This window comes from Capsella rubella, unplaced genomic scaffold (assembly GCF_000375325.1).
Source record: "Capsella rubella cultivar Monte Gargano unplaced genomic scaffold, Caprub1_0 scaffold_6, whole genome shotgun sequence".
NCBI lineage: Eukaryota > Viridiplantae > Streptophyta > Magnoliopsida > Brassicales > Brassicaceae > Capsella > Capsella rubella.
Genome location: NW_006238918.1, coordinates 15,769,635 through 15,795,781, shown reverse-complemented (window position 1 = coordinate 15,795,781; position 26,147 = coordinate 15,769,635). Strand labels below are relative to the sequence as shown.

Here is a 26,147-nt window from a genome sequence, read left to right as displayed (position 1 = left end):
TATTTAAAAGCTTTAGACAGTTTATAATTAAATTAAAAACAAAAATGGCGATGAAATGGTGAAACACTTTTTTTTAATCATATATCAAGATTAGGTTAGGATTACTTTAAAATTCGATTAATCACTACTTCGTTCTTGGATAATTCAAACTGCTTTATTGATCTTCTTCTTCTTTTTTTTTCCTTATTCTTTGTTGTTGTTTTAAGAAAGAACTACTATAAAGAATCCTCATTATCTTTACTCTTATTCTATGTTTTATATTCTTAACATCGTGAAATGAGAAACAACTCCTAAAATAAAGCCTGCAAGTTGAGCTAAACAAATAACCAAATGGAGTTGTAGTATAATTTAAAAATCTCATAATAATAATTTTTTTGAAAAAATTATTTAGTCCGTTTGTGAGTAAAATATTCGACGGTGACAGCGACGGTTTTGTTTTTTAAATGGCTACCGTTAATGTTCGTTTTAGTTAAACGGCGTATTTTAGTGTGCGTGGACAAATACGCTCACTCAAGTGCGCCGCACGCTTCTCTTCTTTTTGTCGCGCATTCAAAAACCGAACGATCAGAGAAGAAAAGAATATTTAAAATAAACCTTTTTTGGGGACTACATAATTAAATTTTGTTATTAATTTCTGAAAAGAGAAAAATTAAATTAAAAAAGAGAGAGAGAGAGAGACGGAGAAGGAGCTTCTTCTTCTTCTACAGTACTAAAAGCGGAGTGAAGCCGAAGAAATCTCCGCCAACGGAAAAGTTTTTCTGGGAGCTGAAATCTATGGTGACGATGGCGGATTCTCTACCTACGGTTTCCGTAGCTCCGTTAATTTCTGTAAATATATCTCCCTTCTCGGATCCACCGTTGAAAACCCCCTGAAGAGGTTTTTTTTCCGGGTTTAAGGTCTTTTACGTTTCGCTTCTTCTTGGGATTTCGTCTTCCGTTGCGAGTGTGTTTCTCTTCTCGCGGCGAGTTTTTTTTTTCTTTAGTAGATCTGAGGGATTTCACGCCTCCGGAAAGTGTCGGTGTTGGAGATTTTCTCACTCGCGAGCTCCTCTGGTAAATTCACTCTTTATACTCTCTCTCTCTCGTCCAAGTGTAGTGATCTGAAAATTTAAAGAACTGTGAAATCGAAGGGAGAAAAAGTTTTAGTCTATGGGACCTATTTGATATCTAGTTACTTTGTTTCTTTATTTGTTAGGGTTACTTTGATTTTGGTTAGTGAATATCATCAAGTCACGAGATGGATTTGGAATGTAGTTTGGGTTTGAACTGATTTTGGTTTATAGTTTCTAAATATGGTACATGATCTAGAGCTCTGGACCCATATGCTAGATTATCCAGGCCAAAAAAGGCAAAGTAGGTTCGAATTGATGTTTGATTTTGGACCATGCCCTTGCATCTTTTCATGAATATATATGTTAGTAGGGGGAATTGGTTAGGTTGTTTAGAGACATTCTTTCGATATTTTTGTTTTGCTACCATTGAAATCTGTAGAAAAATTAGTCCCAAAATAGTGTTCTTGTTTTACCTCTATCTCACTGTTTCTAACGATATGTACATCATAGGTTTGCAAAGAGATATCCTAATAATGGCGTTCAAAGCATTGGTTTTTGTATATTATGTGGTTTCTCTCGTCAGTGTTCAGTTTGCTGATGCACTATATGAAGGACTGTCAGTTTCACCTACTTTATCACCTTCAACTTCACCAGCTATCCCTGATCTGCCCCTACCAGCTGAATTTCCGCGGTTTCACAGAAAGTATTTCGCACCACAACAAGCAGAAGCACCTCAGTACCCACCTCCCTATAGTCGTTTGGTTGCCTCTGTTCATCCCCCTACCAGCTCACATTTCTCCAAACCTTCTATGAATGCTCAGTCTCCTGGAGCCGGCTTGGTGGATATAGCCCCAGCACAATCTAGTAGTGGTGTACTTCCTGATGCCTTAACTCAGCCACCTTTGTCCCCCTCTGTTTCAAGTAAGACGGTATCTAGTATCATAATTAAATAATCATTAGCCCTTTAATGGATTTCTTATCCATTTTGAATTGTCATTTGGATAACATGCTAGTTCAAAATTCATTGTATTTATCTGTTGTTCTTCCAGATTGTTGCAAGCCAGATATGGTGCTTAAACGAAGAAGTATTGGTTGCCATTGCGTGTATCCTATAAAGCTGGACATCCTTCTCTTGAATGTTTCACAAACTCCTAGTTGGAACATGTTCATGAATGAATTTGCTACCCAGCTTGGTCTCCTACCTCACCAAATCGAGCTGATCAACTTCTATGTGCTAAGCTTAGCAAGGATGAACATATCAATGGATATCACCCCTCACTCTGGAATTAGCTTTTCAGCAAGTGAGGCATCAGCAATAAACTCTTCGCTTATCAGCCACAAGATTCAGTTTAGCCCTAATTTGGTAGGAGATTACAAACTTCTAAACCTTACTTGGTTTGAGGCCCCTGCACCTTCTCAAGGTAAAGCACTTTTCTACAATTTTGTCAGGGCAATAATTCAATCGGCCCATCAATTCTGCAGATTTGAATTCACATCTGTGGTCAAAGTTTCATCACACTGAAGTATAGCATAGCCGAAAGGAAGTAGACTGAGATAGTTTTTTTTGTTAATTGTAGCATCTCCCAGTTTGATGATTTTTTTGAATTATATCACCATGATTCCTTACATTTGCATTAAGATAGGTCTTAATATGTTTCAGCACCTCTAGTGGCTTCTTCACCTCATAAAGCACCGTCACAAGGATCCTCAGCATCTACGTCAGTAAGATCTCCAGGGAAAAAAGGGCATCCCAATCTTATCCTTATCTTTGCAATAGCCGCTGGTGTGCTTATACTTGCCATAATATCTGTGCTTGTTATATGTTCTTGCGCACTCCGAGAAGAGAAAGCTCCTGATCCTCACAAAGAAGCCGGTAGGTACCTCTTCTGATTACAAGGTTTAAATCACTTTATGTTAGGCAGATCTCAGTTAGGGATACATCACTTATGTCAGAAGATACACTGCATGTACACAGTATGTGAACCCATATTGGAAAGTTAGCATAGATGTGGGGAAAATATCAGGTTTTCTATTGGGTTTAATATTGTGTCGTTATTGTTAACTCTAGATCTCTCATTTGGCCTTATGTAAAAGCCAACTGACCTTAGGAATCCAGGATTGAGAAAAACGGGAATACATAGATGATGAATGATTATCTGTGAATTATCTTATCTCTCAGTATCCTGGAAATTAACTTTTAGTATTTGTTCTTAATGAAATACTTGATTGCATAATCCTTGTTTCAGTAAAACCAAGGAACCTGGAGGCTGGTTCAGTTGGGGGATCTCTTCCTCACCCAGCAAGTACACGGTTTCTGTCATATGAAGAACTCAAGGAGGCAACTAGCAATTTTGAATCTGCTAGCATTCTAGGCGAAGGTGGGTTTGGTAAGGTTTACAGAGGCATCTTAGCCGATGGTACTGCTGTCGCGATTAAGAAGCTAACAAGTGGAGGGCCACAAGGTGATAAAGAATTCCAGGTGGAGATTGATATGCTTAGCCGTCTTCATCATCGTAATCTTGTGAAACTTGTTGGTTACTATAGTAGTCGAGATTCTTCCCAGCACCTACTTTGTTATGAGCTTGTTCCAAATGGCAGCCTCGAAGCTTGGCTCCATGGTAGCATATACTTTTCGCTTCGCTTGCTGCCTATTTTTAGATCTAACATTTCCAAAATAAGTTAATGTACACCGAGTTGATCTACAAGAGTGGTTTATTTAAGTCATCGTTTATGTTCAGGGCCTCTCGGGTTAAACTGTCCTCTTGATTGGGACACCAGAATGAAGATTGCACTTGATGCTGCTAGAGGACTTGCATACCTTCATGAAGACTCACAACCATCTGTTATACACAGAGATTTTAAAGCCTCTAATATACTCCTTGAAAACAACTTCAACGCCAAAGTTGCAGATTTTGGCCTAGCCAAACAAGCTCCTGAAGGCAGGGGTAATCACTTATCTACTCGTGTTATGGGCACATTTGGGTGAGTTGCTCATATCTCCCGACAGTTTTCATATACTAAATTCCTAGTTGCTTATGTAATCTGGGATCTGTTTTCAGGTACGTAGCACCTGAATATGCAATGACGGGACACTTACTCGTCAAGAGTGATGTATATAGTTATGGTGTGGTCCTTCTCGAGTTGTTAACTGGTAGAAAACCTGTGGATATGTCACAACCTTCAGGCCAAGAAAATCTGGTCACTTGGGTGAGTAAAAAGTTCCTACCATCTCCTAGATATTCCTGCATGTTACTCGTCAAAAACTTAGCTTATAAATTCTGGAATGTAAAAATGTGATTCTGGATGCAGACAAGGCCAGTTCTAAGAGACAAAGACCGGTTAGAAGAACTAGTCGATTCAAGACTTGAAGGAAAATACCCGAAAGAAGATTTCATAAGAGTCTGCACAATCGCAGCAGCTTGTGTTGCACCTGAAGCTAGCCAGAGGCCAACGATGGGTGAAGTGGTTCAGTCACTTAAAATGGTTCAACGGGTAGTTGAATATCATCAAGACCCGGTTTTAAACACTTCTAATAAAGCTCGTCCTAACCGGAGACAATCATCAGCTACGTTCGAGTCAGAAGTAACCTCTTCTATGTTCTCTTCTGGTCCTTACTCTGGTCTAAGCGCTTTTGATCATGAAACTATTACACGAACAACTGTTTTCTCAGAAGATCTTCACGAAGGCCGATGATACAACCCTTGGTCTTCTTCTTCGTTTTTATTTTTATTTTCTCCCACTTAAGGTTAGAAAATTTCGAGCAGGGAAGCTTTTGAATTTGGGACGTTATCACAGCTCTTTGGATTTTTGGGTTCTCCTTTCTTGGAGGATGAAATTTTGTATATATATGTTTCTTCATTAATTAAATATTTACCAAAATCATCAGATATATAAAGATTAAAAAAAAAAAAAATCCAATGTGAAACTTGGGAGTTGGTTGATGTATATCATTCATTACCCGTAAAGATAAAGATACGTTTATTATTGCTAAAATAAATTAATTGACCCCTTAAGCAAAGCTAATTTAGTAACTACATTAATATGCACACGTGTAAAGCATTATTCCTTCATACGTGTGGTTTTCTTATTCTATGTACTATGTAACCCCCCTTCTAGTCCACACTGCGTTCATTCGTCCTTCTCTAGTCTGATTTTGCGTTAAAGCAGAGAGAGAGAAGCGGAAAGCTCGAGGAGGCATCAATGGTGACCGATGATAGCGACTCCTCTGAACGAATCGTAGTCAGATTTACCTTTCAATCTCCTCGTTTTATTGTTTTTTGGTGTTTCATCCCTACTTTGTTTGAAATTAATCTGATTTTTGCTCGTATTTACATGATCCTTGGCTTTTTTCATCTGGTTGTTCGTGGAATCCGCTTGATTTTATCAAATTATAATCGCTCTCTCACTTTTGTTTACTGTTGGAGCTGATGATGGAACTTATAAGATCAGTGTTTTTTTTTTTCCTTGTTGATTTTGTATTTTTCACAGATTTTGTTTTGAATGTTTAAACTTTTGTTGGGCTTCTAAATAGAAGTCACATGTAGATGATGATGATGATGATGTTAACCTCGAGGGTTTGGAGAACAGATTGAGTCAGCTTAAAAGGAATATTCAAGGAGAAAGAATTAGGTCTATTAAAGTAAGGATGTTCTATATTAATTATCCTAACTTTCTCAATTTTTTTGAAAATTTTAAAATCTTTTAATCCGTTTGATTGTTTTCCTGGCAATGTAGGACAAATTTGAGGCTAATAGAACGAAAGTGGATCTCAATGTCTCTCCACTTTCGTCTGCTGCGTTGAACCGGGCTACCGCAGGGGACAATGGAAGTAGCAATATGTTTTCTTCGAGAATGGAAATTCCACTCTGCAAGTTAAATGGTTTTTCTCATGGGGTGGGAGATAGAGACTATGTTCCTACTAAGGATGTTATCTCAGCAAGTATCAAGCTTCCGATTGCTGAGAGAATACCGCCATATACTACCTGGATATTTTTGGACAGGCATGCACTTTCCTTTTTCATTCTCGTTTTTAACTATGACATAGTTTTGAGTGCAATTGTGGGTGCTTGTTTTTCTGAGTATAGAAGTTTCACTATGATCTCCTCATTGAATTAATATTCTTCAAACATAGGTTCGTTCTAAATGAATCAGTTAGGAGCAATTTTCTCCAGTTTGGATATTGGGGTTCCCACTGATTCGGATCAGATCTGTAATAGATCATGGCACCCTTCTATCCTTTCGATTTTTATATCTGATTTTCTAGTTCTCATTTTGCGGTGGGAGCATGCTATCCTAAAATCAGTTGAACAGTTGACTAGGTCTCCAAATTCAGTTTCGCTATTATGTCTTGCTTTTTCTTGTCTGAAAATGTAACATAATAATGCAGAAATCAAAGAATGGCTGAAGATCAGTCTGTGGTTGGTCGAAGACAAATTTACTATGAGCACCATGGTGGTGAGACACTAATATGCAGCGATAGTGAGGAAGAACCAGAACCGGAAGAGGAAAAACGCGAATATTCCGAGGGTGAAGACTCTGTTATATGGTAAGTTTTGCAGAGAATGTGAATGATGGACTGTCACATTCTTTAATGGTGGAAAATTTTGATGCTGGACTTATCTTAATATTTGAAGAAGGAAAGAAGTAATTGGGTGGAATTTCTTAACCAATGAATTGCATATGTTGATGCTAAAGAAAGATGTGTAGTCATATCAAATTTCATTTTTTAATTACATTTCTTTACCAGTAAGTTTGAATTTCTTAATACCAACTTTGAGTTGAATTGGCAGGTTGATTGGGCAGGAGTATGGCATGGGTGAGAAAGTGCAGGATGCTATCTGCCAGTTCCTCAGCGTAGATGCTTCAGACATTCTGGTGTAGTTCTAGTCATCTTGTTCTTTCGGGTTTAGCTGATGATGTTTTTCTGGTCTTTTTCACTAATGGTGTTTGACTTTCCTGTCTGCTGCAGGAAAGATACGATGAGCTCAAGTTGAAGAATGAGCAGAATGTTGAGGGCTTTCCTAATTCCGGATTCAAGCTGGGAATATGTCTAGAAAAGGGCCTTGGTGCTGCACTAGACTCTTTTGATAATCTTTTCTGCCGCCGTTGCTTGGTACTTGGAATTTTTCTTTTGTGACAGAGAGAAAATGTGTTACTAAGTAATTTTTAGTTATGTTTATCCTTCTTTTGTTATTCTAACAGGTGTTTGACTGTCGTCTGCATGGATGTTCTCAGGCTTTGATTAGTGCTGTAAGCTTGAATCAGTCTTAACTTCTTTGATTTGTATTGCTAATGTTTCAATATAACCAGATGACCTTGGTTGACAGAGTGAAAAACAGCCTTATTGGTCTGATTACGAAGGTGATAGGAACCCCTGCAGCAAAGATTGTTACCTCCAGGTCTACCTCTCTCTGTCTCTTTACACACTCACAGGGACAAGTGTATTCGTAGTTAAGGGGGAACATTTTTCACTGTAGTGTATTCTCAATAAGCTATATTTAAACAGTGAGATCATTGAATTGATGTCATCAGTATTCTGTACTAGGTTTGAGGTTTAGCATGTATACGATTGCTAGAGGAATGATCTTTCATCATAGGTGTACGAGTGCATAGTCTTGTTTATCTATGAGTTTCTCTTTGTTCAGGAGTTTGAATAATCATCAATTCTTATGTTAATGGTCTTAGCTGAAGGCGGTAAGAGAACTACCAGGAGCAAGCAGTAACTTTGCAGCTACAACAGAAGACAAAGCTTCAGAAAAGGAATGCAGCAAGGCTGTCTCCTCTGATGACCTTCATGATGCTACTGGTGGTGCCAATTTGCAAGTTGAAAAGACAGATACTGATTCCATGAATTTAGATTCATCCTCCGGTTTAGAACATAACCATGGAATTAGGGGAAAGCGTGAGGGCCCGAATCTCGAAGACTCCAATGATCTGTCTAGTTCATCAAACAAGAAACAGAAGACCACAGCCTCTGATACAAAAATATCATTCGGCAATCCTATCCCTAGCTTAGATAAGGCGTTGGATAGCACAAAGGGTGATCAAGGTGGAACACCTGATACCAATAAAGTAAATAGAGACTCAGGAACTGATGCAAAAGTATTTGAGCCTATTCCAGACAATTTGGTCAATGATGGTGGTTCCTCAGTTTGTCAGCCAGAACATGCTAGTGGAGATGAAAGAATAATAATTGGAGAAATGCCTGAGACAAGTCAACCATCTACAGAGTGGAAGCCTATCGAAAAGGATCTTTACTTGAAGGGAGTCGAAATCTTTGGGAGAAACAGGTAACTGGTCTTGGTAAAATATTATCTTCAAACGCTAAACATGTATTTACATCTAGTATTTACATCATTTTCATGCTGTTTCAGCTGTCTTATTGCAAGAAACCTGCTTACTGGCTTGAAGACATGCCTAGATGTGTCCAGTTACATGCGAGAAAACGATGTTTCATGTTTTCGAAGATCTAGCACCCCTAATTTGCTGTTGGATGATGGCAGGACTGACCCAGGAAATGATGTAAGCTCTTGATCTTCCTAGGTTCTTTTTTCTTTGCAGTTTTCTTTAGTCTCTGCTACTTTGGGCATTGGTGTATAGAAAGTTAGTTTGCCAGACTGATAGGGTTAGGATCTAATCCAGCAGAAAAAAAATTCTGATCTGGAAAGCCAATCTCCGTACTTAAAATCCCTGAAACTGCATTGGGCAAGAGAAAAGATAGTTCATAGTTGACTATAAGTTGGCTTAGATAAGTAATTATTTTATTTGAGATTGTTTTCGATATTGTCATGCTATGTCTGTCAGAATCATATTGTAGTTTATACTAGTCTCTTATACTTTACTTGACAGGATGATGAGGTGCCTCCAAGGACAAGATTGTTCCGTAGAAAAGGCAAAACCCGTAAGCTGAAATACTCTACAAAGTCAGCTGGTCATCCATCTGTCTGGAAAAGAATAGCTGGTGGCAAAAACCAGTCCTGTAAACAATATACGCCGTGTGGATGCCTGTCAATGTGTGGAAAGGATTGCCCTTGTCTAACTAATGAAACTTGCTGCGAGAAATATTGCGGGTACGCTAACAAATTAACATCAAATTTAGTAATAAATGATCTTATATCCATCCATTGATTTAATTCAGGTGCTCAAAAAGCTGCAAAAATCGTTTCCGAGGATGTCATTGTGCAAAGAGTCAATGCAGAAGCAGGCAGTGTCCCTGCTTTGCTGCTGGCAGAGAATGTGATCCAGATGTTTGCAGAAATTGCTGGGTTAGGTAGTCAATTTAAATGCAGATCTCTTGATGTGCCACATACAAATTGAATTTACTATTTGATGAGTAATTTAAAAAGAGTTACTTATTTACTCAGTTGTGGAGATGGTTCTCTCGGTGAAGCACCAAGACGCGGAGAAGGGCAATGCGGAAACATGAGACTTCTCCTGAGGCAACAACAGAGGGTATAGCGTCGTCATTAGATCATTTATCAAAAAAAAAAAAATGCACTTGTTAATAAATCTAGTTTCTTGTGTGCTATATTTACCAGATCCTATTGGGGAAGTCTGATGTTGCTGGATGGGGGGCTTTTCTAAAGGTAAAATCATGTGAATCTCTTTCTCATTAACTATTGTTTCATACCTTTTCTTTATCTATAAGTAATCTGATCCTCATCTGATCAGAACTCGGTCAGCAAAAATGAGTATCTCGGAGAATACACTGGCGAATTGATCTCACACCGTGAGGCAGATAAGCGCGGGAAAATATATGATCGGGCAAATTCGTCCTTCCTCTTTGACTTGAATGATCAGGTGAAAAAAGTTCTCACCTTCGTTCTAATATATTCCTCTTAGACTTTGTATCTATAAGTAAGTTTTCAATATTTGCAGTATGTCCTCGATGCTCAACGCAAAGGAGACAAGCTGAAATTTGCCAATCACTCAGCAAAACCCAATTGCTACGCTAAGGTACCAAAAGCTTCTCGCTCATATCAGTTTTGGTGTTAAAACCATATATCTTTTAGTAACTATACCTTCTCTTTCGCTTCTAGTCACTCAAATTATTCAGAAGTTCAATTTAGAATGTTTACTAGGATTAGGTAGAGGCAAGTATCAACAGTAAAGGACCTAACAAAATTATAGGCGAGAGTAGCATTGTATACAAAGCTAAGCGCGAATAGCATGAAAGAAGACAAATGATCAAATCTAGCTTTGTAGATAACGTGTGTACATGTGCTAAATCAAATCCCTTTTCAAAGGGGGTGATAATGAGAGAATATTTTTACAAACAAGACTGATATGTAGTAGTTTAGTATTATTAACCACGGGATCATCTCTTTTAGCATGATTACAGTAATCTGTATTAAAAGAGTTTTATTTTGTATGTACACAAATAAACATAAGGGTCTTGTTTGTGTTGCAGGTGATGTTTGTGGCAGGAGATCACAGGGTGGGAATTTTTGCAAACGAACGGATAGAAGCAAGTGAGGAGCTTTTCTATGACTACAGATATGGACCAGACCAAGCACCAGCTTGGGCTCGCAAACCGGAAGGCTCCAAGAAAGATGATTCAGCCATTACTCATCGAAGAGCCAGAAAGCACCAATCTCATTGATGAATGCCGCCGACAAGGGGAAATAAAAGAGCCGCAGAGAAATAACTTATAAAGTGGAAATATATATATATGATGTTATTGAAGGTGGGTATAATTATTTTAGAGTTGAGATTTTTAATTTATTTTGACATCAAGTTTGGACTTTGTATAGGGTATAAAACAATTTCTGAATTATGATTGCGATCAAGTCAATATGTAAAATATTCTTTGGTGGAGAGGCAATTCAAAGACAAAATTAGTGTTGTGTTTGGTTACTCATTCTTTTAGTCAATCAGTGTCAAGAGTCAGACTTCTAAACAAATCACAATCTACTTCAATGAATAAAACTAATTAAATAATCGAACACAGTAGAGTAAAGTAAATCGGTAATCCTATAAGCAATCTGGATAACTAAACCGGTTTCCGGTTATTGGAATACTGGTTTACTTACGGGTTCTGAACACGCCTTGGACCAACGTTGGCACAGTTCGAGTCGGATACGGCTCCGTTCCAAGTTTCTCAACATTGCAGGTGGTGAGGTGACCACCATCTTCCTAGACTTTGATTAGTCGGATCCACCATCTTCTTTGTATTTCGATTTTGCTTTCAGTAGCAGAAATTTTCGTCGTTGTCAGAAGAAGCGGGAAGAACAATGGCTACGGAGGCAGCTCCGATGGACGAAAAAGCGAAGAGAATGAGAGATCTATTGTCGAGCTTCTACGCTCCGGATCCTTCAATCTCGACGAGTGGTTCATCGATCAACGCCTCTTTCGATAACATCAACAGCACTTCATTCGATGCTGATCAGTACATGGATCTCATGGTTAGTCTTCGTTTCTTGCCCACTTTTTTGGTAGATTTTTCGTGAATCTACCACACAAGCGTCAATATGTTGTAAATTTTCTCAATTATTGAGTGTACGATTCAACGAAGTTGGGTTCAGCTCCTTTGATCTTGGTGTGAGGGGTTAGTTCGAAAGTTAGAATAGGTTCAGATCCGACTAGTATCTTCTGGAGCCTGATAGTTAGTAGCTTTGAATTGTGCCAAGTTTACAGTGCAATATGTTTGTAGAGAACTCTTGAATTTTGATTAGGTGTACACAATGGATCAATGTGGTTGGTCATGAATTTCTCTTAGCTGGTTTTGTTGATTTATATGCTCGAATCATATGAGAATTCTGCCAAATTGAGTTCTACGTATCAGTGATCTATGAGGTTTATAGTTCCTCACTCAGTTGGATTTATGAGCTTTCTGTTAAGCATGGTAGACAGTAGTGCGAGTGACTGATAGAGAAATATGCTACGACCTTATGGTTTTATTGGCTTTTGTAGATTAAAAAGTCGAATCTGGAGGTGCTTCTGCAAAGACATGTTCAAATGGCTGCGGAGATTAAAAATCTTGACACAGACTTGCAAATGCTAGTCTATGAAAATTACAACAAGTTTATCAGTGCAACAGATACCATCAAAAGGTACTTCCGTACTTGTAATGGCTCGTGGATCGTTTCAAGTGTTAAGCGTGTGATTAAGCATTTTAACACTTTTCTGTATGATTTAATACACCTCTCATGAGTATGTATATCCTAAATTCTAAAAAATGCTTCTTTACTTGTTAGGATGAAGAGTAATATTTTTGGAATGGAAGGCAATATGGACCAGCTTCTTCAGAAGGTGTTTTTGAACACATAGAATAACATTTAGTTCTAGCTTTGAATATTGCATGACCGTCTAACCCATAGTGACTTCTGCAGATAATGTCAGTGCAATCAAGGAGTGATGGGGTCAATACTTCTCTATTCGAAAAAAGAGAACATATAGAGAAACTGCACCGGACACGTAATCTTCTTCGTAAAGTTCAGGTATGTAATAAATCATTGCTATTGGTTCGTTTTATATTCTGTCTCATGTTATTTTCCATGTAGTCGCATTATTATTATAATAGTGGTATGCTGCTTGACATTGTGAATTTACTCAAACTTATTTTTGTAAAAGAGCAGTTCATCTATGATTTACCTGCAAGACTGCAAAAATGTATCAAGTCAGAAACCTATGGCGATGCTGTCAGGTTCTATATTGGAGCAATGCCAATTCTCAAGGTTTATATCTATCCTAAGATAAACATCCCATATACTTCTCGTTCAGTGTTATTGAGGCAATATTTTCGTGAATATATATATGGGACTTATGTTTAGCGATAATAGTTTCTCTTCAATAATAAGAATTTCTCCTTCTGTTCAGGTATATGGTGATACATCATTCCAAGACTGCAGGCGAGCTTCGGAAGAAGCTATAGAAATCATCATAAAGAACTTGCAGGTGTACCTTTTGATCCTAGTACCTTTTGGTTTATCGACCATATAAAAAAATAACTGGTCTTTATGAATTTGTATTTGTTGTTTCTTTGAATTCTTGATGTGAAAAATTTATATTTTCTTGTTCGACAGACAAAGCTATTTTCAGATTCAGAATCCATACAGGCGAGAGCTGAAGCTGCAGTGCTTCTTAAGCAGCTGGATGTCCCCGTTAGTACTTTCTCTTTGCTCAATTATTTGTGACGTTTAGTTTGTTAAAACATCTATAATCTGGGTGAAGGTTGGAGCTACGTAGAACGTTCCTAATGTTTGTACTTTTTGTATAAAACTGGAGTGTTTTCTTTGTTGTATATACGGATCACTAGTTGTTGTGACATAACTGGATATCCTGCAGGTTGATAGCTTAAAGGACAAACTGTTGGAAAAACTGGAACAGTCTCTTGATGGTCTTCAAATAAAGGCTAAGGAAGCAAGTTTACTTGCAGAGCACAATGATTCATCTAATGATGCGGAAAGCAGTGACCAACTTCCTGCTAAAATTCATGAGGTAAACATGGACTATGTCGCTTCCTTTTGTTTTGTGCTTCTGATGCTTGCTAGTTGAAACACAGTAAACCTGAGTGTATTATTAAGCACTTTGAATATCAGTAACTGCAAGTGAATGGTCTTAGTAACAATTACATTAAAGAATAATTTTCCTTTTTTCTATCAGACTTATATTTTTCACTTTAGATATTCAAATGTTTGCCCCCTTTTCTTGATAGGATGCTGTGCGTGGATTTTCTGAGGCCATGCGTGCTTATCGAGAAATATTCCCGGACTCAGAAGAAAGGCTTTTCAAACTCGCTAGAGCCTTAGCTGCAATGTAATGCACATTTCATTAGTCCATAAACAGAGACTCTGTTTGTGTCTGACCTGCGTTATTTTTAACACTTATGGTTGTTAGGCACTTTGAGAACATGGAGCTATATATAAGAAAGCGGGTTTCTGCAGCAGATTTTCTTCGAATTTTCCGTGAGTACAGCGGTTTTCCTCATACCATTGTCTCTCATTTATGTTGGTTTCCATTACATTTTAAAGCGTTGATTAAATTAGTCTAATAATTGTATCTGAATTATGTTGGACATAGGAATCATATGGGAAGATGTGGTACTAATGGACGAGGTGCTACCTGAGGCTGAACTCTCTGATTTATCTGCAGAGGTTGACCCTTAATAAATTTATGTGGCTCTATTTTTTTTCTATGATGTGTAGAACTATGTATGATTACTAGTGCTCGTCATTTCAGGCTGCCCAGGTCACAGTTAAGCAATTTGTTGCAAAGACGTTTTCTCATCTTCAACAGGATATATCAGGTTTGCTTGTTTCCTAATTTCTTTCTACTGGATGCAAAGATATTGGTATGGGAAAAGAGAGAGAGAATGAGTATAGTTTGAATAATTCATAATAAGTTCTGCCTTTAAGTAATTTGAAGAGTAGATTAATGTCTTCATGAAGTTTTAGTCTTTGAAGGAATCAGAACTCTAATGAGGTCTATATATGCAGATACTATCTTGAAATTCGATATCAACCAAAAGGAAGCAGTAGAAGAGGAAGTCTTAAAGGTTGTCCTGGAAGCTAGCAAAAAGGCAGGGCTACAGGGCATCACAGATATATTCCAGGTATATTCCTCTTTTGTCATAATTTGTGATGTTTTAGTTTGGCCTTCAATTCCTCTGTACAAATTTGCACAGACGCTTATATTTGTTTATATCATTTCAGGACTTCCGTCAACTTCTTGATGAAAACACTGGAATATTTGTCAAGATGAAGGACTTAATCATTGGCTGGATTCAGAACGGATTTCAAGACTTCTTCAGGTCACTTGAAGCTCAATTTCTAGTACTTTCTGGAAAAACTAGCTCATCAAACGATACTGAAGGAGGTTTGGTAGAGGGAAAATCAAGTGAAAAAATTCATGCTGGTCTCATCCTTGTATTGGCGCAGCTCTCTGTCTTCATTGAACAAAAGGTCATCCCGAGAGTTACTGAGGTAACGAGTCTTACAACTGGTTTGATAGTTCAAGTTCAAACCACATTGGTAGCGGAGTTCAGAAATTTTATATGCCAATTCAGGAAATAGCTGCTTCCTTCTCTGGTGGAAATTCCCAAGCCTTTGAGAATGGACCTGCCTTTATTCCTGGAGAACTTTGCCGGGTCTTCCACGCAGCCAGCGAGAAGCTTCTCCAGCATGTATGAGATAAACTCCAAAATTTGAGGTCGTCACAGAAACTTAACTTAAACACTTCAACTAACTAAATCATTTCATATTTCAGTACATAGACACAAGAACACAGAAGATATCAGTTTTATTGAGGAAAAGGTTCAAGACACCAAACTGGGTTAAGGTAACGCTTTTGTCATGTGACAAGTCTTCTTAGAGAAGCGTTTTTTCAGTCATTGATTTCTAAAGATTCTAAATATTCTGCAGCACAAGGAGCCACGAGAGGTCCACATGTTTGTGGATATGTTTCTTCACGAGGTTTGACAACTCTTCTCTTCTCAGTCTGGAAATTATAACTAAGAACATACAATAACTCATATTTTTTTTTTGGATTTCTGCTTCACAGTTAGAAGAAATTGGTAAAGAAGTGAAACAAGTTTTACCTCAAGGGACATTCCGGAAGCACAAGAGAACAGACAGCAACGGAAGCAACACTACAACCTCATCACGAAGTAATACACTCCATAACGATAAGATGACACGGTCGAATTCACAGAGAGCTCGTAGTCAGCTTTTCGAGACACATCTTGCAAAACTGTTCAAGCAAAAAGTAGAAATATTCACCAAGGTTGAATTTACCCAGGTAAGAACGAAACATTAAAGTTTCCTATTTAGTTATATCAAGCGCACGCTCGTGATCTCCTGATCTAAGTTCTTTGTTGGTGTTTATTACTTACAGGAATCCGTTGTTACAACAACAGTGAAACTCTGTCTGAAGAGTTTACAAGAATATGTCCGGCTCCAAACGTTTAACCGGAGCGGGTTCCAGCAGATTCAGTTAGACATTCAGTTCTTGAAAGCTCCTTTGAAGGAAACAGTTGAGGACGAAGCTGCGATTGATTTCTTGCTTGACGAGGTGATTAATGCCCAAACCTTCTTCCGTTGCTTTTTTTCTGATTACTACTGAGTATTTGTTTACTTTAGGGTTTAGAGGATCTGTGTCTAGCTTTTGCAACTGATTATTCACTCTCGGACTGTGTTGTGTATTTTGTATGCACAGGTGATTGTTGCGGCTTCTGAGAGATGTCTTGATGTGATTCCGCTGGAGCCACCGATCTTGGATAAACTCATACAAGCTAAACTCGCTAAATCAAAGGAGCACAACAACAACAACACAGTTTCCTCTTAAAAAATGGTCATAACTCAAAGCAAGTGTGTCATGATTTTTGCCAATTTTTCCCGCTTCTTGTTATCTTCCGTAGTGTAAATCAAAACCATCAAATTGGTATGTATTTTGCAGAAACTCTCTAGTGTCAAACCAAATCTTTACTGTAACACTCTACCGTCTCTACCCCAAGCTCACAAACCCGGTTTGATTTGCTTCGAGTAAATTGGGTCTAAAACTTTCTAATGCCCCATTAAGCCTAAACCTAAAATCTAATTCGTGTAGTGGCTATAAAGATATTCATAACCGGTTTGGTCGGTCTAGTCAGGGATAATTTTATTATTTATATAACAGCGTTCCCTTCCTTCAGAGACTTGTTTCTTTCTAAAGTAAAACAAGAAGCTACAAGCCTCAAGCCATGGCCACTGCGATGGTTCTCTCTTCTCAAAACTCTCTTAACCATCGATTCGATCACGAAACCCTAATCGACCGTTGCCCTAATCCTAGCCTTCGCCGCCACTCTAACGCTGCTAAAGCGGCTCCTCGCCGACGCAGGCGAGCTCCTTCGACGCCTCAACCTACGGTGATCAAATCTCCGGCGGCGAATAATAATCTCGTAATGGAACAAGTCAAGATCCTCAAACGCGGCGAGACATTGAGCGCGTTTAGTAACAAGGAGAACAGTGGCTGCGATGTTACGAGACGACCTGTTTTGAAGAAGACGGTGAATGATACTGATCTGATTGTAACGTCGACTAATAGACTTGGACCTGAACCAGAGATTCTGATGAAGCAGATCGGAGCTTTTAAAAGATTGGAGATCTTCGCCGGAGCTGGTTGCTCAATTTCCCCGCTTCCGAGCTCTGTTCCGATTCCATGTTTTTTGGAGAAGAACAATCTCGTTGTTTAGATTTCCAAAGGTAGAGATTTTGGGGGAAGAAAACCCTAAAATTGCAACGAGTCTTTTAACATCGCAGATGTTGAAGAATCATGTGAAGTGAGTAAACAAATCTATTTGTTTATCTCAGAGGAGGATGAAGAAGATGGAGAATGTGATCGCAAAACTCCAATTACAGCCAAAACTTGGCTCTGCTCAGATTTGCACTCTGTAATGGAGTTTATTTTTGGTGTTACAGTCACTATGATGACTGACTCTTCTTGTATGGCTTTTGTGTTTTGTTTTTGGATTTTGAAGTTTTTGTACTTGTCACATGATCACATCTCTTTTACGCAATAAAATCTTTAGTCTAATAACATAATGGAAGACAACAACAACAAAAAACTAATTTTTCTTCGTCACATACAACATAATCAAACTATACTCTCTTTTAGGCAGGACTGTTTATCTCATTGTTGCTATCATCAGCTTCAAGATTTGTAGCAGGTAATACTTTTTTCCAGAACCAATGTTTACTCCATAAGAGTGTCATCTCTTCAATTGGCACTCCTTTGGTTTCAGGTAACAAGAAATAGACAAAGATGGTCATTACAGTGACCCAACCAGCAAAGAAGAGAAAGATTCCAAACTTGAATGCACAGAGGAGAGCAAGGAAAGCTTGAGCTATGATGAAAGTGAGGAGGAGGTTTACAGCAACCGTTATACTCTGTCCCGCAGAACGTGTCTCCAATGGGAAGATTTCGCTCGGTATGGTCCAACCGAGAGGACCCCATGACCATCCGAATGCCATAACAAAGAGGCAGATGAAGATGACTACGATGACTGAGTAGCCTTTTGATAGCTCTTCCTTGTCTCCAAATTTCACTCCCAAGATCACTGCGACTATGACTTGACAGATTATCATTTGTATTCCTCCACTGATGAGAAGAGCTCTTCGTCCCAATTTGTCAACTAATCCTATGGAAATCAATGTTGAGAGAACAAGAACAGCTCCTGTTAAAGCTGATGAGTAGAGAGATGCGTTTCCACCAAATCCCATTGTCTGGAACAGAACAGGCGCGTAGAAGAGAATGGAGTTTATGCCAGTGAGGATCTGAAACATTGGCATGCAAATCGCCATTACTAGCTGAGGCCTGTGTCGTTTCTGCAGGATGTTTCTGAAAGGATGTTTGATGGAATTCGCAAGCTCACTCGCATCTACCATGTCTTGAAGCTCTGCATTGACGTTTTTTGTTCCTCTTAGTTTCTCCAGTACATGTCGACCTCTCTCTGTCAATCCTCTTTCGACCAAACTGTTGGGAGTCTCGGGTAAGAAATACCCGCCAAGCGTCATGAGCAGAGCAGGAAAAGCAGCCAAACCAAGAGAGAGTCTCCAGCCCCAAGGCTTAAGCTGTTGAGTACCGAAATTGACCATATTCGCTGTAAAGATCCCAAGAGTTGTTGCTAACTGAAACATCATGTTTAAACCACCTCGGAGATGAGTTGGTGCCACTTCTGATAAATACAATGGAACTGCCTGAAAACAAAACCAAGCTGCTTTCATAAAGATGAGACTGGTCTATCGCCAAACCAGGTAAAAACTTTCTTAAAAGATGATATTGGTTCATCTACGAAATCAACCAAACAATATGTCTAACCTGATTTCCAAATCCAATGCCAACACCAAGCATGATCCGTCCAGCAAGAAGCATAACTAGATTCACAGCTCCAGCATTCAAAGCAGCTCCAACAAGAAAGCTGATTCCACCACAGACAATACTCGCACGCCTCCCGTAGTTCCTAGTGATGGGTGAAGCCACCAGAGTCGAAACCAAACCAGCCAAGTAGAGTGAAGAAGTGAAAGCAGCTAATCCTTGGTTATCGTATTTGCAGTAATTACTCTCATGAGCATGCTTCTTCTTCTCATACACCGCATGGAAAAACTCCTCAAGAAACTCATCCATGGAGGTAACTCCTCCTGTAAACAAAACCCATTTCACCCATTCTTTGAGTAGAAGATTCAGAGATACTGGATTCCAAGAAAAACAAAAAGAGATTATGAAAGAACCTGAGACTCCAATGTCATATCCAAAGATGGATCCACCAATGGCTGCAACAAGGCAAGCGATTATGACATAACCAGTGACTTTCCCTTGGTATTGTTCTGCTCTCTCCTTAGCCACACCGGTCGGACCAAACGACCCTCCTGCCATTTTCTTCTTCTTCTTCTTAAGCTTCTTATCAAGAGTTCGCTGCAACGGTTGACTTTTTTTGTGTTTGTGTTTTACCCAAATTCCGGAATCTGAGAGAAAATGAAACAAAAATTACACATTTAAATCTTCACGTGGCTTAGAATTAATTGGATTAGATTTTTCCACTTTGAGAATTGTGATTAATTGCGTGCTGATTCGTGTTTGGTACATCATTTGTTTGGTTTGAAGTTTGAGAATTAGAGAGTGGTCATTTTCTTAACCTTATCTTCTTCACATCACAAATCTATTTTAATACTGAGTTGCATTGCATGTCTTCTTACAGTATTTCCCTTCTCCATTTTCACAACAAATCTCTAATGATCGTTGGAATCTTATCTGATTCTGAATATTCTACCTTTATATATAACAGAAAAAAACAAGAAAAAAAAAAAGAGAGAGAGAGAGATTTTTTTACCTTTTTACCAAATGTCATTTAAAAAAAATAATTGGATTCTGATCTTATTCCGTTTTTACCACCTTGAGAAGAAAAGAAAAAAAATATCAAAATCGTTTCTAAGCTATACTGTAAAAAAAAAAAAAATGGTTTCAGACAGAAAGTGAAGAAAGACAAGTGTGATGGTTTTTGTCGTAGGTTGACGAAAAGAAAAAAAAAAAAAAAAAAAAGACAGATTCGGTTTTGATCCCGGAAGAAACTGGGGAATGAAAAAAAAAAAAGAAAAAAGGAAGAAGTAAAATAGAGAAGACTTACATGAGAAAAACAAGAAGAAAGAAGAAGATGTGAAGATTTTTTGTAGACTGGGAAATGAAAGAAGAAGGAGAAGAAGTGTTTTTGCTGTAATTTTATTTCACTGAATTTAAATCGGCTAAGATGAAGGCGATGTTAAAGATGATGTTGACCAAGTTCTTATCAAAGCAAGAGGGAGACTAGAATTTATTATTATACAAAAGAAGAAATCTATTAACTTTAAAGACACTAATTTGGATCGAAGCAATGGATTTAGGACAAGTGTTACGAAGAAATATAGAAACAAACTACGTATATGGTTTTCTTTTCACCAAAGGAAGGACTATGAAGATGACACTTTTTTCTGTATACAATTGTCACATTTAAAATAAAAAAACAAATATATTTCTGTATACAATTGTCACATTTAACAAATATTTGTTAAATAAGGTATGGGCAAATAAACCGATAGCTGAAGAACCGACCGAACTGAACCAAACAAAATCCAAAAATTACTAATTGAATAGTTAGTAAAATCTCCTATCCAAATTAATCAAAACCGAACCCGACCAACAATACAACAGGTAACCAAAATATTCATAAAATTTAGAAGATACCCAAAATAATATCCATGTACTATAATTTTATAAACTCAAAAATATTAGTTATTTTTAAGCCTCAAAACAATCAAATACTTCCTAGGCAAAAAAAAAAAAACAATCAAATACTTCAAACAATAAACATATCCAAATGTTGTTAGTTATATTTTCAAAGTTAAATACATTTTTGACAAAATTGTTATTTTACTAACTTTTACGTTTAATATATCAATATTTTGTATTTTTCTATTAATTTTGAACAAAAAAAAAAGACTAAAACAAATTCGATTTCGGTTAGTTACGACTATTTATTCAAATATCTGAACCAAAAGTAAACTAAACTGATCTAAACTGGAATTGCTAAAATATTCGAACTAACCGAAATCGAGCGTAACCGAACGGAAACCGAAACCGAATGTCCATAGCAAGTTAAATCCATGTTATAGTTTAAATTAGTAAAAGCTGACGCAAACATTCAAAAGTGGCTGTAGTTTAGTGGTTAGAATTCCACGTTGTGGCCGTGGAGACCTGGGCTCGAATCCCAGCAGCCACATTTTTTTCCTTCTTATTTTTACACAATCTCCAATAGGGGTATCATCGACATTACACTTATCACGATATCCTAAGATCTGGACCGTCCATTCACCCCCCGCCATTTCTCTCTACATTAATTTTCCCGCCAAATCTCATCGACATTTACAACCCTTTTACCGCCTCAAGTCTTCTGCTTTGCTTTCATTCCTTTCGTCTCTCACTCTTCTGCTCCGTCCCTCTCTCTCACTCGCTCGACCCCAAGCTCTCAAATCATGAAAGACCATGATTTCGACGGCGACAAAGGTCAAATCCTGTCTCCTCCGTCCTCGATAATCTCTTCCCTCTTTTCGTTTTTTTTTTTTTTATAATTCTTCTCTGGGTTTTGATTTTCATCTTTTCTTCTTCTTCCTGCAGTGCTTGCCAAGGACTTTCTCGAGAATTTCACCGACGCTAATGACAGATCTAAGTACTTGGAGATTCTCGTGAGTCTCCTTTCATCGATTTTTCTCTTCTAGGGTTTTCGCGAATCTCCCTAATTTAGGGATTTGCTCGATAATAGATTATCAATCCAATTGAAATTTGTAAACTCATTTATGTCTCATTCATGATTTGTGTAGCAAGAGGTTTCAAATCGTAAGATTCGAGCTATTCAGGTCGATCTTGATGACTTATTGAATGTGAGTGCCTTTTTTATTTTTTATTTTTAAATCTCTTGTTGTTTCTTTTTTGGTGGATGTTGTAATTGTAAATCCATGTGAACTTACTCATTTCCTTGGTGCTGTAGTATAATGATGATATTGGGGAGCTTGCAGGACGTGTGACTGCAAACACTCGCCGATATGTTTCCATTTTTTCTGCTGCTATTGACGAGTTGCTACCTGAACCCACGGAAGCATTTCCAGATGATGATCATGATATTCTGATGACTCAGAGAGCAGAGGATGTTAATGATAATGCAGATGTTCCTGACCCGCATCAGCAAATTCCTTCTGAGGTTAAAAGATTTTAGTAAGTTTTCAACGCTCTTTGTTTTGATTTTATTTTTGTTCCTTAGTCGGGTTTGAGTGTTCTAGTTTTATTTGTGTGAGAGAATCTTCATTGTATGTAAATTGCTGCTTGTAGCTTATTTGAAGACTGTTATTGCTCGACTGAATACGTTTATTCGGCTACTTTTATCACTCAATTTTTGTTGGTTTTTGGTTTCAGATAAGTTAGCTAATGAATCTACTTTTTATTCAGTGAGGTATATTTTAAAGCTGCTTCAAAGGTGAAGACATCTACAATCAGGGAGGTTAAGGCTTCACACATTGGGCAACTTGTTAAAATTTCTGGTATTGTGACCCGCTGTTCGGATGTCAAGCCATTAATGGCGGTTGCTGTTTACACATGCGAAGATTGTGGTCATGAAATTTACCAGGTACTTAACTATACCTGCCAGGTTGTAGTTTCTTATTCATTTTGCTAGCTACTAACTCCGAATATCTTTCTTTCACCTGCCAAATCAGGAAGTTACATCCAGGGTCTTCATGCCTTTGTTTAAGTGCCCATCTAGCCGCTGTCGCCTTAATAGCAAAGCCGGAAATCCTATTCTTCAGCTCAGAGCATCAAAGTTTCTAAAATTTCAGGAGGTTCTGCTCTGGTCAATGAGTGCCATTTGTGTGAATGTACTGATACCGAACTAATGAGTAAAAATCAATATCTTGCAGGCTAAGATGCAAGAGTTGGCTGAACATGTACCCAAAGGGCATATTCCGAGGTCAATGACTGTTCATCTAAGAGGAGAGTTGACAAGAAAGGTTGTTTTTTTTTACCTCTGTCTCTTGTTACTATAGTCTATAGGAGTCTATTTGTTCTCCTTTCAATAGCTGTATTGCTTAGGAATAGTCCACTGAAGAGTTAGTGTTCGACTTAAAAAGCATATTTTGAGCTGTTGTTGATTAAACTGAACACTCTACTTAATGGGTTTAACAGCTCCTTAAGAAAACAGTGAGCACTGTGCCAGGATTCTTAAATATTCATGAGATGCTAAGTAAATAACTTCCAATGGTGCAGCTTAGCAATTAATCAGTACCTTCCCTGCATTCAACAGGAATATTTTCCAATGCTGTACTGGGATGTTATCTGTAGATATTGTGATTTCAGCGTCATTTATTATAGTAGAATGGTTAATTTCTTACTAAATTGTCTTGAACTCTTGTAGGTATCACCAGGTGACGTTGTTGAATTCTCAGGAATTTTTCTTCCCATTCCCTACACTGGGTTTAAGGCACTTCGAGCTGGCTTAGTAGCGGACACCTATCTGGAAGCAACGTCTGTTACTCATTTCAAGAAGAAATATGAGGAGTAAGGCATTGTTACACCTTAACACTAGTGGAATATTCTGATTTAGTAACCTATCCCCTGTTTTTGACATTTGCATTAGTTACAAAGCAGCTATGCTGTGTGCACTATATCAGAAAACATCTATATATCTGTTTATTATGATCTACAGATATGAGTTTCAGAAAGATGAGGAGGAACAGATTGCACGTTTGGCTGAAGATGGTGACATTTACAATAAGCTGTCGCGATCCCTGGCCCCTGAGATTTATGGACATGAAGATATTAAAAAAGCTTTGCTTCTCCTTCTTGTGGGTGCTCCTCACAGGCAATTAAAAGATGGGATGAAGGTCAACTCTCCTGTCCTCTTGCAAAATTTCCATGATGCTGCTTTCTTATATGATAAAGACTATACACTTATTAGAATGCAGTTCATACTTTAGTTCATCTCCGACTATATAGTTTTTACCTCTTTGATCTACTTTCATTGTCCACAGTCTTCATTCATTGGGTTACGGAGACTTTTTATTTACAGTTTGGGTACATATATTCAGCCATTGAAGAGCACATAGCACTTGATTGGAACATGTTATTTGTGAAGACAACTAAAATCAAGACATTCATTTATTATCGTTGCAGATTAGAGGAGATGTGCATATATGTCTGATGGGTGATCCTGGAGTTGCCAAAAGTCAGCTTCTCAAGCACATTATAAATGTTGCTCCAAGGGGAGTCTACACAACAGGCAAAGGTAGCAGTGGAGTTGGTCTAACTGCTGCTGTTATGAGAGATCAAGTAACAAACGAGATGGTTTTAGAAGGAGGAGCGCTGGTGAGATACAATGATTCTTCACATTAGATATCCTAGAACATTATGTACTGCTAATAAGCTATATGATTTAGAAGATTAACACAATCTTAATTTTAGGTGTTGGCTGACATGGGAATCTGTGCAATTGATGAGTTTGATAAGATGGATGAATCAGATCGTACTGCAATTCATGAGGTCATGGAGCAGCAAACTGTTAGCATTGCGAAAGCTGGGATTACCACGTCTTTGAATGCTCGAACAGCTGTTCTGGCCGCAGCCAATCCAGCCTGGTAACTGACCTTTTATGAATGAATAAAAAAGTTATAAAAGGTATGGGATCATTGCTATCGGTTTTGAACGTTGCATCTTTTGTGTTTATGAAGGGGAAGATATGATTTGCGAAGAACTCCAGCTGAAAACATAAATCTTCCACCAGCCCTTCTTTCAAGATTTGATCTTCTGTGGTTGATATTAGATCGAGCTGACATGGACAGCGACCTTGAATTGGCTAAGCATGTGCTTCACGTGCACCAGACAGAAGAATCTCCTGCGTTGGGCTTCGAGCCGCTGGAACCCAATATTCTCCGGTAAGTTAAATAGCTTTAGTAACACTTGTCTTATTCTGCAGAGTCACAGGCTCTAACATGAGCATATTTGGTTCTCTAGTGCATACATTTCTGCTGCAAGGAGATCATCACCTTTCGTACCAGTAGAGTTAGAAGAATACATAGCAACAGCTTATTCCAGCATCAGGCAAGAAGAAGCGAAATCAAATACTCCGCATTCTTACACAACAGTGCGAACTCTTCTCAGCATTCTGCGCATATCCGCTGTAAGTACAATAAAGGGACTTGAAGTAGGATTGTTGCGTAAATAAGTTTGTCTATTGAGTGTGAATATATCTGCCTTTTTTTTGTCATATAGGCACTAGCAAGGTTGAGATTCTCAGAATCAGTGGCACAGAGTGATGTGGATGAGGCGCTTAGACTGATGCAGATGTCGAAAATATCACTGTATGCGGATGACCGACAAAAAGCAGGACTGGATGCAATATCAGACACATATTCAATTATAAGAGATGAAGCTGCAAGATCTAACAAGACCCATGTGAGCTACGCAAATGCTCTTAACTGGATATCCAGAAAGGTTAGTCACTTCTTTATCTTCATCTTCATCTGCATGTTCTTCTAGATAGTAGATGATCGTTGACACGAGTGATTTGGGTGTGTAAACAGGGATACAGTGAGGCTCAGCTAAAGGAGTGTTTGGAGGAATATGCAGCTTTGAATGTTTGGCAGATTGATCCTAACACCTTTGACATCCGTTTTATCTGAAACCCCCCTCTCTCTTTTTACCAAAAAAAAAAAAAAATCAGTAACATCACAAAACTGGAAACCAAGTATGATCTTATGAAATTGTGTGTGCTTCTTTGTTTTCAGTTACATTCCTTAACTTAGAGATAGTAAAACTGGATTTTGTAGAAGTGATCTTTTTTACTTGTTTAAGGAATGCCAAAAAAAATTACTTTTATATAATTCTTTGGTTTACTTATGATTTCAGTATTACAAAGAAGATGGTTTCGAAACGACACTACTAGTTTGTAAAAATATCATATACAGTAAAAAAAAATAGATTTTTGAAAGACTATAAAAGCTTGATTTTCAAAAATCATGTAGGTCTTCCCAAATTATTTAACACTTTTTAAAAAAAGTGGTATAAATTTGAGATTTTTATAACAAAGATGGATTGACGACAAAAAAA

At 37.9% G+C, this 26,147-nt stretch overlaps 6 protein-coding genes and 1 non-coding gene across 10 annotated transcripts; 6 read left to right on the top strand and 1 right to left on the bottom strand.

Annotated features, from left to right (window-relative positions):
• The first annotated feature begins 651 nt into the window (after nucleotides 1-651).
• Nucleotides 652-4,939, top strand: LOC17881450 (receptor-like cytoplasmic kinase 185). Its single transcript, XM_006287113.2, has 8 exons — nucleotides 652-1,053; nucleotides 1,563-1,973; nucleotides 2,102-2,473; nucleotides 2,713-2,925; nucleotides 3,299-3,670; nucleotides 3,791-4,034; nucleotides 4,112-4,259; nucleotides 4,362-4,939. The coding sequence occupies exons 2-8, from the start codon at nucleotides 1,586-1,588 to the stop codon at nucleotides 4,743-4,745; spliced, it is 2,121 nt and encodes a 706-aa protein (XP_006287175.1). The 5' UTR covers nucleotides 652-1,053; nucleotides 1,563-1,585; the 3' UTR covers nucleotides 4,746-4,939.
• Nucleotides 4,940-5,179: 240 nt separating this feature from the next.
• Nucleotides 5,180-10,909, top strand: LOC17882618 (histone-lysine N-methyltransferase EZA1). 4 transcript variants are annotated; one of them, XM_023780479.1, is made up of 17 exons: nucleotides 5,180-5,291; nucleotides 5,584-5,691; nucleotides 5,787-6,052; nucleotides 6,439-6,597; nucleotides 6,842-6,926; nucleotides 7,021-7,164; nucleotides 7,254-7,301; nucleotides 7,379-7,450; nucleotides 7,743-8,341; nucleotides 8,426-8,573; nucleotides 8,901-9,121; nucleotides 9,190-9,321; nucleotides 9,416-9,503; nucleotides 9,590-9,637; nucleotides 9,723-9,851; nucleotides 9,930-10,007; nucleotides 10,462-10,909. In XM_023780479.1, the coding sequence occupies exons 1-17, from the start codon at nucleotides 5,253-5,255 to the stop codon at nucleotides 10,651-10,653; spliced, it is 2,556 nt and encodes an 851-aa protein (XP_023636247.1). In that variant the 5' UTR covers nucleotides 5,180-5,252; the 3' UTR covers nucleotides 10,654-10,909. The 4 variants fall into 4 exon arrangements, with proteins under 4 accessions (XP_023636247.1, XP_023636244.1, XP_023636246.1 ...); XM_023780476.1 differs by having other exon boundaries at nucleotides 7,737-8,341; XM_023780478.1 differs by having other exon boundaries at nucleotides 5,195-5,291; nucleotides 5,587-5,691; nucleotides 7,737-8,341.
• Nucleotides 10,910-11,111: 202 nt separating this feature from the next.
• On the top strand, nucleotides 11,112-16,482 carry LOC17883914 (vacuolar protein sorting-associated protein 51 homolog). The gene is made up of 20 exons (XM_006287037.2): nucleotides 11,112-11,455; nucleotides 11,964-12,103; nucleotides 12,248-12,302; nucleotides 12,383-12,490; nucleotides 12,629-12,727; nucleotides 12,870-12,947; nucleotides 13,076-13,153; nucleotides 13,338-13,490; nucleotides 13,708-13,808; nucleotides 13,890-13,957; nucleotides 14,073-14,146; nucleotides 14,232-14,298; nucleotides 14,489-14,604; nucleotides 14,705-14,974; nucleotides 15,058-15,174; nucleotides 15,258-15,329; nucleotides 15,413-15,463; nucleotides 15,552-15,788; nucleotides 15,885-16,061; nucleotides 16,206-16,482. The coding sequence occupies exons 1-20, from the start codon at nucleotides 11,285-11,287 to the stop codon at nucleotides 16,332-16,334; spliced, it is 2,361 nt and encodes a 786-aa protein (XP_006287099.1). The 5' UTR covers nucleotides 11,112-11,284; the 3' UTR covers nucleotides 16,335-16,482.
• A 220-nt stretch (nucleotides 16,483-16,702) lies between these two features.
• LOC17881739 lies at nucleotides 16,703-17,564 on the top strand. The gene has a single exon (XM_006289839.2). The coding sequence runs from the start codon at nucleotides 16,729-16,731 to the stop codon at nucleotides 17,218-17,220; it is 492 nt and encodes a 163-aa protein (XP_006289901.1). The 5' UTR covers nucleotides 16,703-16,728; the 3' UTR covers nucleotides 17,221-17,564.
• Nucleotides 17,535-20,027, bottom strand: LOC17882999 (sugar transport protein 7). The gene is made up of 4 exons (XM_006287464.2): nucleotides 19,855-20,027; nucleotides 19,256-19,489; nucleotides 18,846-19,165; nucleotides 17,535-18,724 (listed from the first exon to the last, which is right to left on the bottom strand). The coding sequence occupies exons 2-4, from the start codon at nucleotides 19,398-19,400 to the stop codon at nucleotides 17,639-17,641; spliced, it is 1,551 nt and encodes a 516-aa protein (XP_006287526.1). The 5' UTR covers nucleotides 19,401-19,489; nucleotides 19,855-20,027; the 3' UTR covers nucleotides 17,535-17,638.
• Nucleotides 20,028-21,204: 1,177 nt separating this feature from the next.
• Nucleotides 21,205-21,276, top strand: TRNAH-GUG. Its single transcript has one exon. It is a non-coding gene; the product is annotated as a tRNA-His (tRNA).
• Nucleotides 21,277-21,453: 177 nt separating this feature from the next.
• On the top strand, nucleotides 21,454-25,921 carry LOC17881931 (DNA replication licensing factor MCM7). The gene is made up of 15 exons (XM_006287095.2): nucleotides 21,454-21,560; nucleotides 21,672-21,739; nucleotides 21,875-21,934; nucleotides 22,042-22,265; nucleotides 22,497-22,674; nucleotides 22,763-22,885; nucleotides 22,964-23,053; nucleotides 23,458-23,600; nucleotides 23,749-23,926; nucleotides 24,216-24,407; nucleotides 24,504-24,676; nucleotides 24,770-24,973; nucleotides 25,053-25,218; nucleotides 25,311-25,532; nucleotides 25,622-25,921. The coding sequence occupies exons 1-15, from the start codon at nucleotides 21,530-21,532 to the stop codon at nucleotides 25,718-25,720; spliced, it is 2,151 nt and encodes a 716-aa protein (XP_006287157.1). The 5' UTR covers nucleotides 21,454-21,529; the 3' UTR covers nucleotides 25,721-25,921.
• The last annotated feature ends 226 nt before the right edge of the window (nucleotides 25,922-26,147 follow it).

Bases quoted from the DNA above. Each gene is read 5' to 3' on its own strand.
- LOC17883914 (XM_006287037.2), top strand. From the start codon at position 11,285: ATGGCTACGGAGGCAGCTCCGATGGACGAAAAAGCGAAGAGAATGAGA. The intron at 15,175-15,257 runs GTATGAGATAAA...TTCATATTTCAG, and splicing joins GCGAGAAGCTTCTCCAGCAT to TACATAGACACAAGAACACA. The intron at 15,330-15,412 runs GTAACGCTTTTG...AATATTCTGCAG, and splicing joins AGACACCAAACTGGGTTAAG to CACAAGGAGCCACGAGAGGT.
- LOC17882999 (XM_006287464.2), bottom strand. From the start codon at position 19,400: ATGGCAGGAGGGTCGTTTGGTCCGACCGGTGTGGCTAAGGAGAGAGCA. The intron at 19,166-19,255 runs GTTCTTTCATAA...TTTTGTTTACAG, and splicing joins ATATGACATTGGAGTCTCAG to GAGGAGTTACCTCCATGGAT. The intron at 18,725-18,845 runs GTTAGACATATT...TTTTGTTTTCAG, and splicing joins GCATTGGATTTGGAAATCAG to GCAGTTCCATTGTATTTATC.
- LOC17881931 (XM_006287095.2), top strand. From the start codon at position 21,530: ATGAAAGACCATGATTTCGACGGCGACAAAG. The intron at 24,408-24,503 runs GTGAGATACAAT...TCTTAATTTTAG, and splicing joins TTTTAGAAGGAGGAGCGCTG to GTGTTGGCTGACATGGGAAT. The intron at 24,677-24,769 runs GTAACTGACCTT...GTGTTTATGAAG, and splicing joins GCCGCAGCCAATCCAGCCTG to GGGAAGATATGATTTGCGAA.
- LOC17882618 (XM_023780476.1), top strand. From the start codon at position 5,253: ATGGTGACCGATGATAGCGACTCCTCTGAACGAATCGTA. The intron at 5,292-5,583 runs GTCAGATTTACC...GCTTCTAAATAG, and splicing joins ACTCCTCTGAACGAATCGTA to AAGTCACATGTAGATGATGA. The intron at 7,165-7,253 runs GTACTTGGAATT...TTATTCTAACAG, and splicing joins TTTTCTGCCGCCGTTGCTTG to GTGTTTGACTGTCGTCTGCA.
- LOC17881739 (XM_006289839.2), top strand. From the start codon at position 16,729: ATGGCCACTGCGATGGTTCTCTCTTCTCAAAACTCTCTTAACCATCGA.
- LOC17881450 (XM_006287113.2), top strand. From the start codon at position 1,586: ATGGCGTTCAAAGCATTGGTTTTTGTATATTATGTGGTTTCTCTCGTC. The intron at 3,671-3,790 runs GTAGCATATACT...GTTTATGTTCAG, and splicing joins CCTCGAAGCTTGGCTCCATG to GGCCTCTCGGGTTAAACTGT. The intron at 4,260-4,361 runs GTGAGTAAAAAG...TTCTGGATGCAG, and splicing joins AAGAAAATCTGGTCACTTGG to ACAAGGCCAGTTCTAAGAGA.